An 11,418-nucleotide genomic window follows, 5' to 3' on the forward strand; every position below is an offset into this window, starting at 1 on the left:
CATCAGAGACTGAGATGCTGCTTGGCCTGCTGTGTTCATCCAGCTTCACATTTTCTTATCTTGGATTCTCCAGCATCTGCAGTTCCCATTATCTCTGATACAATTTTAACCCCCTATCTGCATCCACCAATCACCATCCCACCTACCCTCACCCCAGCCCCATCCACCTCCCTCTAATTATGTGTGGGCTCCCCTCACCAGTGCTGATGAAAGGCTTTGACCCAAAACGTTGACTCTCCTGCTCCTTGGATGCTGTCTGACCCGTTATGCTCCACTTTGATTGACTCTAGGTTTCAGCATCTGCAGTCCTTACTGTCTCCATGCAATATGCTTTCTTTACGATTCTATCTACTTGCATGGCGAGAAGATGTAGGAGCAGCAACAGGCCGTTCAGCCTGAGTCTAGACAATGTTCAATGAGATCATGGCTAATCTGATAACACAACTCCACTTCCCTGCCTTTTCCACTTAACTCTTGATTTCTTCAATGATATAAAAAGTATTTATCTTATCCTTGAATATACTCAATACCTAGCTTAGGTAGAAAACTGAAAATGGTTACGTTAACGATTAGCCTCCAGCAATGATAACTCTGAATATTTGAGGCTTTCTCAGCAGAACACAGAATGATAAACTGTAGAATCAAAAAGAGATTTTGAGAAGATAAGAGACCCACGGTGCTGGAGGTCTTTCAGAATGCTTGGAAGATTGGCTAACTCATCAGAGTCAGCTCTCTGCAGTAAAGACTTCCACAGATTCATGTGATGGAAAGATATTCCACCTCAACTCTATCTTAAACCCCGTCTTCTGAGATTATCCTCTGGTCCTAGACTCTTCCACAAAAAGACCCACCATTCCACATCTACCCAATGAAACTTGCATATTTCAGTGAGGCTGTCTCACATCCTTCTATATTCCAAAGAGTACAGGTCCAATCTATTCAACCTATCCTCATAAGACAGTCCCTTCTTACCTGGTATTGACCAAGTGATCCTTCCCTAGACTTCCAATGCCAGTTTATCTTTCCTAGATGAGGAGCCCAATACATTTCACTGTATTCCAGCTGTGGTCTGTGGTCTGACCAGTGCCTTGTAAAAATTTCACAAGACTTCTCTACTTTTATATTCCATTCCATTTGAATTAAAGGCTAACAACACTTACGTTTTCCCTGTTACCTGCTGAACTTGCATTTTTTTTGTGATTCATGGTTGACCAGGTTCCATATTCTTTTACTCAAACTACTTAAGTTGACATTTCCCTACATTGTATTCCGTCTGCCAAGTTTTGCCCACTGACTTAACCTGTTTGTATCCCTTTGCAGACTCATTGTTTCATCCTCACCATTTGCCTTCTCACCCATTTTTGTTTCATCAACAAACTTAGTTATAATTGATTCACTTTCCTTATCCAATTCATTAAAACGTCTGTAAATAATTGTGACCCAGTACTGACCCCTAATGGCTCTCTACTAGTTGCAGGTTGACATCCTGAAAATGCACACACACCGAACCTCCACACTTCCTTATCCCAAATCTCTGTCTCTGATGAGTTAGCCAATCTTCCAAGCATTCTGAAAGACCTCCAGCACCGTGGGTCTCTTATCTTCTCAAAATCTCTTTTTGATTCTACAGTTTATCATTCTGTGTTCTGCTGAGAAAGCCTCAAATATTCAGAGTTATCATTGCTGGAGGCTAATCGTTAACGTAACCATTTCAGTTTTCTAATCTCTTTTATCACAGGATCTGTGTCATTTACTCTAAGAATTTTACTAATAGGTGTATACTTCCATTTGTTGTGTTCATTTCCTAAAATGATTTGTTGAACTGCTATGCATTTATACATTGAATAATCAATAACATTTTCACACTGCCATTGCTGTGACCAGTGAACAGCTAAGCAACAGGAATAAAGGAGAAGTCTTGGTTGTATTTTCCTCACTGGTTAAGTTTTTCCACTATGGACGGAGACTTAATTTACCAATTTGTCTATTTTTGTTGCAATGGAAAGAAATATAATTTGATGATAAACAACAAAGTTTTGGAAGTGTTATTGGAAAAGGGAGATGATGAACACCACCTTGTGGTGAATGTTGATATTATTTAAGTGAGCTGTTTTAATGCGCTCTATCAACTGAAAGTACAGGCCAGCTTTAAATGATTTAGAGTCTGAACCAAATTCAAACCTACATCAATTTAAATACGCCTGAGACATTCCTAGCATTTTATTCATCTTTTTCAACAGCTTGCTAAATTTCTTTTTTGATTCTAAGTTTCATTAAAAACTTAGAATGATTGTAGAGGTATAGCATATTGGTGTGTTGGATGTGTAATTCTGTTATTATGAGGCTCTTATCTTTGGCATGCAGAAGTTAGATAGTTCAATACTACGATGAAAAATACTGATTGAAGTGTTATACTTGTTACATTGTGCTTGGTCTTGGAACAGTGTCAGGCCATGATCATCTCCGATAAGAGGCAATTTAACCATCATCTCTTGACATTCAATGGTATCACCATCACTGAATCCCCCATTACCAACATACAGGGGGCTGACATTGACCTGAAACTAAACTGGACTCGTCACATAAGTGCAGTGATTATAAGAGTAGGTCTCAATGTAGGAACCCTACAGTCCATAACTCACCCCCTGGCTCGTATAGACTGTCAGCCTTCTAGGCACAAGTCAGGAGTATGGTAGAATACTTCCCACTTTCCTGGATCAGTGCAGCTCCAGCAACATGCGGGAAACTTGACACCATTCGAGACAAAGAAGCTCACTTGTGGGCACCATGACCTCAAATATCTAGCCCCTTCACCACCAATGGCAAAAAGCAATGGTGTGCATTTTCTACAAGCCCACTGCAGAAATTCACCTAGGGTGAACAATAGCACCTTCTAAACCCACGACCGCTACCATCTTGAAGGACACGGATGGCAGATACTTGGGAACACCATAGTATACAAGTTCCCACTGAATCCACTTGTTATCCTAACTTCAACATATACTGCTGTTCCTTCAGTACCACCCAGTCAAAATCCTGGAACTCCTCCTCTCACGGCATTATGTGACTACATCAAATGGACTGTAGCTGTTCAAGAAGGCAGCTCACTATCACCTTCTCACTGTCAACTAGGAACAGGCAATAAATGCCTGCCCAGCCTGTCACATCCACTTCCTGCGAGTGAACAATTTTTTAATAACATTTAATTTAATCAGAAATAGCCAGATGTGTTTTTCCAGAACACAGGAATGCCAGCAGTAAAAGGGAGATTGGAACTGCTGGCTCAAGATGGTAGGAACATTGGGCCAGTAGGAACAGAAGTGCTTTCAGCCTCTTCTTTGTTGGTCAGTGCCTTTATGTCTTCCCTGATGCAATTAATAACATTAACTCCCAAATCCTGATACCTCCCGCTATTCTTCCTGATGATCTTATCTCTAATCTCTATGCTGTTGGGTCCAGATCTGTCACTTTGTCTCTCCTAATTTCTATTGTCTTGCCCAAAATCAACAAAGGGAAGTAAATGCTTTAATTTTTACAGGGTAAGTGCTGAGAAAGTAATAGATCTTACTCCTCATTTCAACGAAGAAGGAACACCGGTTGTAATTTGGAAAAGTGCAGTTTGTAAGTTTGCAATTTCAAGATTTCGCTTGCTGAATTTCACAACATTTTTTTAAGCTCTGCATGAAAATGTAGTTGATTAATTGTCTAATTTGAGATCTTTTAACTATGCAAAGTAAATATGTTTAAAATGACTCGATATAAAAATGTCTCTTTCAAGAAGCAATGAATTTACAGCAATTTTATACAGTGATGTTCAGGCATACCTCAAAAATAAGAAGGAATATTTTATGCTGCAAACAAATTTAAGAACTAGTAGTAGGGGTAGGCAATTCAGCCCCTCAGGCCTGCTCCATCACTTGATACAATCTTGGCTGACCTCATCTCAGTCTGAATGCCACATTTCTGCCCTTTTTTTATAACCGTTCTATCCATTACTCATTAAAAGTCTCAATTCACTCAATGCCCAGCATCCATCACATTCTCGGTTAATGAATTCCCACAGATTCACAATCCTCTGAGAGAAGTACTTTCTCCTCATCTGTTTTAAATCTGCTACCCATTAACCGAGAACTATGACATCTAGTTCTAGAAAGTCAATCGCCTTTAGCATCTTATATACTTCAATTAGATCTCTCTTTCTAAAATCTAGAGCTTATAGGCCTGAAGTGTTAAATCTATCTTCATAAGACAAGCTCTCATGTTTGGAATCAAGCTGGTGAACTTCATCCAACCTGTCTGCAGTACAACTGCATCCTTTCTCAACTAGGGGGATCAAAGTTATTCTCAATTCTCCAGGTGCGGTTTCATAAATGCCTTATTGCCACAGCACTTCATTATGTTTAGATTCTATTCCTTCAACAATAAATGCCAAAATTCAATTTGCCTTCCTTATTACCTGCTGCACTTACATACTAGTTTACAGTGATTCAAAAACAAGGCCACCCAGATCCCTCTGCACTGAAGCACTCTGAAGTTTCTATCCACTAGATAACAAGTTGCTTTCTATTCCTCCAACCAAAATGGATAACCTCACACTTATCCATATTAAACTCGATATAAAAAACATTAACAGTTGAAGGAATTTTAAAAATTTGCTTTAAATAATAAATCCATTGCCGAACTGCAACTGCATGCTAAATCTTATAAAGAAGTGATTGCATTTATTGATTTTTTAAAATTTTCATGTTCTCCTTTTTCCTGTTACTATATGAGCAGTTTCTGGACATAAAGCATTTGTTTTGCTGGGGATGGCATTGAATGAGGAAACAAATCTTAGCAAAGTCCTGGTCTTAGACACAATGTACACAAGACTGGATGACTTTAACTGGATAATTGATAAGGTATGTGTAGATAAAGGAGCACACAAGTTAATTTTCTATTTACATAAATTTGCAGAGGGGGCTTTCCCATGCAAATGAATTGTTTGTTTTATTCTTTCATTGGATGTCAATATCATTGGAATGGCCTATCCCTAACTGTTCTTTAAAAATTTGGTGTTGAGCCACCTTCTTGAATTGCAACTTTTCTGGGAGAATTTGATACGACAGAATGGTTTCCCAGGCCATTTTTGAGGGCAGCTATGAATCAACTACATTGTTGTGTCTGAAGTTACATGTAGGCCAGGCTAGTCCAGGACATCGGATTTCTTTCATTGAAAGTTATGAGTGAGCGAGAAGGGTGTTTACAACAGATAGTTACATCATCATTAATCCTGAGATGAGCTTTTTATTTGATTTATTAAATAATTGCACTTCAATTTGTCCCATTGCTGTGGAAGGATTTGAAATTGTATCTCTGGATCATTAGTCTAGGCCTTTGGGTTATTAGTCCAGTAACATTAGCACTATGTTGTAATCATTTGTAATTGTAAATTAGTTTGTCAATATATGTTTTGCCTGTGTTAAATGAGGCCACATCTAAGAATCAAACACCATTTACAATTCATTTATGAGATCCATTGTAGTTTTGCTCTGCTGTGCAGCAATATTCCCTGGAGCATCAGAGTCTGAGGGGTGACCTTATTGAAGTTTTTAAAATCAATAGGAGCATGATAGGGTAAATAAGCAAGGTATTTTCCCTGGGGTGGGCAAGTCTGAAAATAGAGGGCATATATTTAAAGTGAGGAGGGAAGGATATTAAAGGGACTGAAGGGGCAACTATTTTACACAAGGGGTGTATAGAATGAGCTGCCAGAGGAAGTGATGGAGCCTTGTATGATTACAACATTCAAAAGGCACCAGGGTGCGTATATGAATGAGAAGGGTTTGGAGGGATATAGGCCAAATGCTGGCAATTGGGCCTAGATTTATGTCAGATGTCTGGTCAGCATGGATGAGTCGGACCAAAGGGTCTATTTTCGTGTTATATATCTGTCTAACTCTATGACTCTACTGCCAGAATCCATTTCCTTATTACGGTGCTGATGCAAGTTACATGTTCTTATATTCTGTCTGACCAGAAAATTTGATTCTAAGACTTTTTTTTTCTGAACTTCGCACTCTATTACATTTGGAGGATGTCCATTAACATAGTAGTCATGTTAGTAGTTGGAGAAATGATCTGAACACATGATTTTAAATCCCATATGGTGGATGCAGGTGCAGTTACAACTTTTAAAAGACATTTGGATAAGTACATGAATAGGAAAGTTTTGGAGGAATATGGGCCAAGTGCAGGCAGGTGAGACTAGTTTAGCTTGGGATAATGGTTGATATGGACTGGTTGGACCATGTCTGTTTCCATGCTTTGTCACTCTATTACTCTATGAAACACAGTGGCATTTGGAGATCTTAAATTCAATTAAGGAATACCTGGAATAAAAACACATACACTTGTTGCAAAAACCCATTTGACTCATTAATAAATTTTCAGGAAGAAGATGTGCCTTGTTTTTGTTTGCTGATATGTGACTCCAGACTAACAGCAATTTTGTTAATGCTTGACTGCCTTCTAAACTGGCTTAGCAAGTCTCAAAATTGTATTCAAAACAGTAAGTATAAGCTATCACCTTGTCAGGGGAAATTATTCATGGGCAATAAATCCTTGCCTTATCAATCACATCCGCATTCTTTACTCTTTAATTTCTTTAAAAATTATTTAAACATTTAAAATGAAGGTACACACAATTAGATGAAGCACTGTAAGGGCACATCATGTACTTTGAGTTGGGAGTTCAGTGTTGTTTCTAGAGTTGCTTGGTAGCACTACTATTGATCAGGCTAGTTGAGTCCTTAAGGACTGATCTGCTAAATTGGGTCAATGGTAGATAACAGCCAAGAAGAAGGAAAAATCTACTTGACCTAGTCCTCACCAATCTACCGACCTAATGCACCTGTCCACATCTTATATCATAGAACCATCCAACCCTGCACTACGGAAGGAGGCCATTTACTCCATCTGATCCACACTGAACCTCCAAAGAGCATCCCATCTAGACCAAACCCGTTTCCTATCACTGTAACCCCGTATTTCCATGGCTAATTCACATAGCTTACACATCCCTGAACACTATAGACAATTTCAGCTCATCCTAAATTGCTCATCTTTGGGCTGTGGAAGGAAACAAGGGCACCTGGATGAAACCCACGCAGATGAGGAAAATGTGCAAACGCCACACAGAAAGTCATAGAGTTCTACAGTATGGAAACAGACCCTTTGGCCCAACTGATCCATACAGAACAGATAGATATCCTGTTATGATCTAGTCCCATTTGCCAGCATTTGGCCCATATCCCTCTAAACCCTTCCTATTCATGTATTCATTCAGGTGCCTTTTAAATGTTGTAATTGTACCAGGCCCCATCACTTTGTCTGGCAGCATGTTCCATACACACACCACCAGCTGTGTGAAAAAGTTGCCCCTCAGATCTCTTTTAAATATTTCCCCTGTCACTTTTACCTGTACCCTCTAATTTTAGACTCTCCTACCCTGGGACAAAGACCTTGGTTATTCAACCCCTCATGATTTTATAAACCTCTTTAAGGTCACCCCCAGCTCTGATGCTTCAGCACTTCAGCCTATTCGGGATGTTCCTTTAGCTCAAACCCACCAAATCTGACAACAGACTTGCAAATCTCTTCTGTACCCTTTCAAGTTTAACAACATCCTCCTATGGAAGGGAGACCAGAATTGTACACTGTATTCTAAAAGTAACCTCGTCAATGCCCTGTACAGCAGCAACAAGACATCCCAGATCCTATACAGGAAGTGAACCATGGTCGCTTGCACTGTGAGGCAGCAGTGCTAAATACTGAGCCACCTACATATCAGTAATGGTAGGAGTAACATGCAAAGACCTTGTAGCGACAAAGTCTTGTCTTTATATTGAGGCTACCCTCCTTTGTATTTTCTGATACTATCACTTTACTAAATCGGATAGACAACAAATCTAGCAGTCGATGACCAATTTTGCATGTGGACATCCACACAAGCTGCATAAGCAAGTATTCAACCAAGTTCAGTCATTTCAAGGCCTGCATTTTACCATTTACATCAAGCCAGGTGATCAACAGTGGTTGAATGAGGAGTGCAAGATCAGGTTTATATAAAAATGAGGTGTCACCCTGGTGAGGCTACAAGATTTAAATGCTTGCTTACCAACATAAGAAGCAACATGCGATACACTGAGCTAAGTGATCCCATGACTAATAGATTAGATCTAAGGCCTGCTACAGCAAGTCCTGATGAGCAATTAAACAACTAACAGAAGGTGGAAGCTCTACAAATATCCCCATCCTCAAAATGGGATTCCCAGAACATTAGTGCAAAAGGCAAGGTTCAAGCATCTGCAGTAATCTTCAGCCGAAGTGCCGAGTGAATGAACAATCTCACCCTTCATCTGAAGTCCCAAGCATCATAGATGCCAGTCTTCAAACAATTCTATTCACTTCACCTCACCTCACATCGACAAACAGTTAAAACTGGTACTAATGGATCCTGACAACAATCCAGCAATATAATAAAATGTGAGGCTGGATGAACACAGCAGGCCCAGCAGCATCTCAGGAGCACAAAAGCTGACGTTTCGGGCCTAGACCCTTCATCAGAGAGGGGGATGGGGGGAGGGAACTGGAATAAATAGGGAGAGAGGGGGAGGCGGACCGAAGATGGAGAGTAAAGAAGATAGGTGGAGAGAGTGTAGGTGGGGAGGTAGGGAGGGGATAGGTCAGTCCAGGGAAGACGGACAGGTCAAGGAGGTGGGATGAGGTTAGTAGGTAGCTGGGGGTGCGGCTTGGGGTGGGAGGAAGGGATGGGTGAGAGGAAGAACCGGTTAGGGAGGCAGAGACAGGTTGGACTGGTTTTGGGATGCAGTGGGTGGGGGGGAAGAGCTGGGCTGGTTGTGTGGTGCAGTGGGGGGAGGGGATGAACTGGGCTGGTTTAGGGATGCAGTAGGGGAAGGGGAGATTTTGAAACTGGTGAAGTCCACATTGATACCATATGGCTGCAGGGCTCCCAGGCGGAATATGAGTTGCTGTTCCTGCAACCTTCGGGTGGCATCATTGTGGCAGTGCAGGAGGCCCATGATGGACATGTCATCAAGAGAATGGGAGGGGGAGTGGAAATGGTTTGCAACTGGGAGGTGCAGTTGTTTGTTGCGAACTGAGCGGAGGTGTTCTGCCCATTCTCTTGATGACATGTCCATCATGGGCCTCCTGCACTGCCACAATGATGCCACCCGAAGGTTGCAGGAACAGCAACTCATATTCCGCCTGGGAACCCTGCAGCCATACGGTATCAATGTGGACTTCACCAGTTTCAAAATCTCCCCTTCCCCCACTGCATCCCTAAACCAGCCCAGTTCATCCCCTCCCCCCACTGCACCACACAACCAGCCCAGCTCTTCCCCCCCACCCACTGCATCCCAAAACCAGTCCAACCTGTCTCTGCCTCCCTAACCGGTTCTTCCTCTCACCCATCCCTTCCTCCCACCCCAAGCCGCACCCCCAGCTACCTACTAACCTCATCCCACCTCCTTGACCTGTCCGTCTTCTCTGGACTGACCTATCCCCTCCCTACCTCCCCACCTACACTCTCTCCACCTATCTTCTTTACTCTCCATCTTCGGTCCGCCTCCCCCTCTCTCCCTATTTATTCCAGTTCCCTCCCCCCATCCCCCTCTCTGATGAAGGGTCTAGGCCCGAAACGTCAGCTTTTGTGCTCCTGAGATGCTGCTTGGCCTGCTGTGTTCATCCAGCCTCACATTTTATTATCTTGGAATTCTCCAGCATCTGCAGTTCCCATTATCTCTGAAACAATCCAGCAATAATGCTGTGCTCCAGAATTAGTCATGCCTTAGCCAAGCTGTTCCAGCACAACAGCACTGGCACCTTCCAGGCAGTGTAGAACATTGCACAAGTATGTCCTGTCTACAAAAGGATAAGTTCAACCCAGCCAATTACTGCGCCATTAGCAAAGCGATGGGAGAAGTCATCAACTGCTAACAGAATGACTACTCCACAATAGGGCGGCACGGTGGCTCAGTGATTAGCACTGCAGTCGCACTGTGCCAGGGACCCGGGTTCAATTCCAGCCTCGGGTGACTGTCTGTGTGGAGTTTGCACATTCTCCCCGTATCTGCGTGGGTTTCCGCCAGGTGCTCCAGTTTCCTCCCACAGTCCAAAGATGTGCAGGCAAGGTGGATTGGCCATGCTAAATTGCCCATAGTGTTCAGGGCTGTGTGGGTTATAGGGGGATGGGGTTGGGTCTAGGTGGGCTGCTCCAAGGGGCGGTGTGGACTTGTTGGGCTGACAGGCCTGTTTCCACACTGTAGGGAATCTAATCTAATCTAATAATCTGTTCATTAATGCTCAGTTTGACTTCTACCAGGGCCACTGAACTCTTAATACAATTAAAACCTTGGTCCAAATATTGTCAAAAGGGCCGAACTCCAGGCGACTCCAGGTGAAAGAGACTGTCCACAATAGAAAGGTAGCATTTAACGGAGTGATCAAGGAATCTTGTAAAACTGGTCAATGGGAATTAGAGCAGGGAGTGAATGCTCTATGTTGCAAATATATCCAACAAAAACAAAGACGGTTTATGGTAAATAATTGCTTGGCAACTTAAAACTTAAACACTACTAAAGAGGGAGGTGAATTGAAGATTTTCATCTTGCATTCATCAGAATTGGGACACAAGTAAGGGAACACCAATTTATATAGCATGAGAAGAGTGTGCTGATTGATTGGACCATGTTTGTAGATGCAACAGAATCTATTAACTATCAACCGTAGCCAGCTACTTAACCTCAGACCAGGCATCTGTACTCTAATAGATCAGGGTGTTGCTATAGGAAGTGCATAAGGAATCAGCAGTCTCTAGAAATCTTTTTCATTGAAGAAGTTACGATCAATGCATAAACTCTTTTTGCCTGCACAGAGTAGGAGAAAGCAGGAGAATGGGGTTGAGGAACTTATCAGCCATGATTGAATGGCAGAGCAGGCTCAATTGGCCAAATGGTTTAATTTCTGCTCCTATGTCTTATGGTCTTATGGTCTTAAAACAACATTGGGCTCCATCCCCAAAAGTCAACTTTCCTGTTCCCTTGATGCTGCCTGACCTGCTGTGTTCCTCCAGTCCGACTGCGTTGACAACATTGCAGCAGCCTTTTCCAACCATTCAATGAGCGGAATCTTCTTATCCTACAACCCCCTCTCACTCTGTGCATGTTTTCTGCTAGCTCTGCTCTTGGTTAAAAGCTTTGTATAAATAGCCTGATTCCTCCATGGGAATTCAAACTTATTCTAAGTGGCCTTTTATCTTCTATATTTCAGGCTGTGGAGTGGAAAGGAAAAGAATTCTGGAACGAGATGGAGATTTTTGCTTTAATTTTGCCTCTGCGACCGAGGGGTATTTAA

The 11,418-nt window shown here is 42.0% G+C and overlaps 1 protein-coding gene across 1 annotated transcript in view; it reads left to right on the top strand.

The window, feature by feature from the left end:
• LOC132209501 (ufm1-specific protease 2-like) overlaps positions 1-11,418 on the top strand; it is a 100,418-nt gene extending 89,000 nt beyond the window's left edge. The window contains exons 16-19 of the mRNA XM_059645016.1: positions 1,631-1,702; positions 3,222-3,291; positions 4,777-4,901; positions 11,335-11,418. Coding sequence (XP_059500999.1) covers positions 1,631-1,702; positions 3,222-3,291; positions 4,777-4,901; positions 11,335-11,418 — 351 coding nt within the window. The remainder of the gene's footprint in view (positions 1-1,630; positions 1,703-3,221; positions 3,292-4,776; positions 4,902-11,334) is intronic.

The sequence above is a fragment of the Stegostoma tigrinum genome, chromosome 3 (assembly GCF_030684315.1).
Source record: "Stegostoma tigrinum isolate sSteTig4 chromosome 3, sSteTig4.hap1, whole genome shotgun sequence".
Classification (NCBI taxonomy): Eukaryota; Metazoa; Chordata; class Chondrichthyes; order Orectolobiformes; family Stegostomatidae; genus Stegostoma; species Stegostoma tigrinum.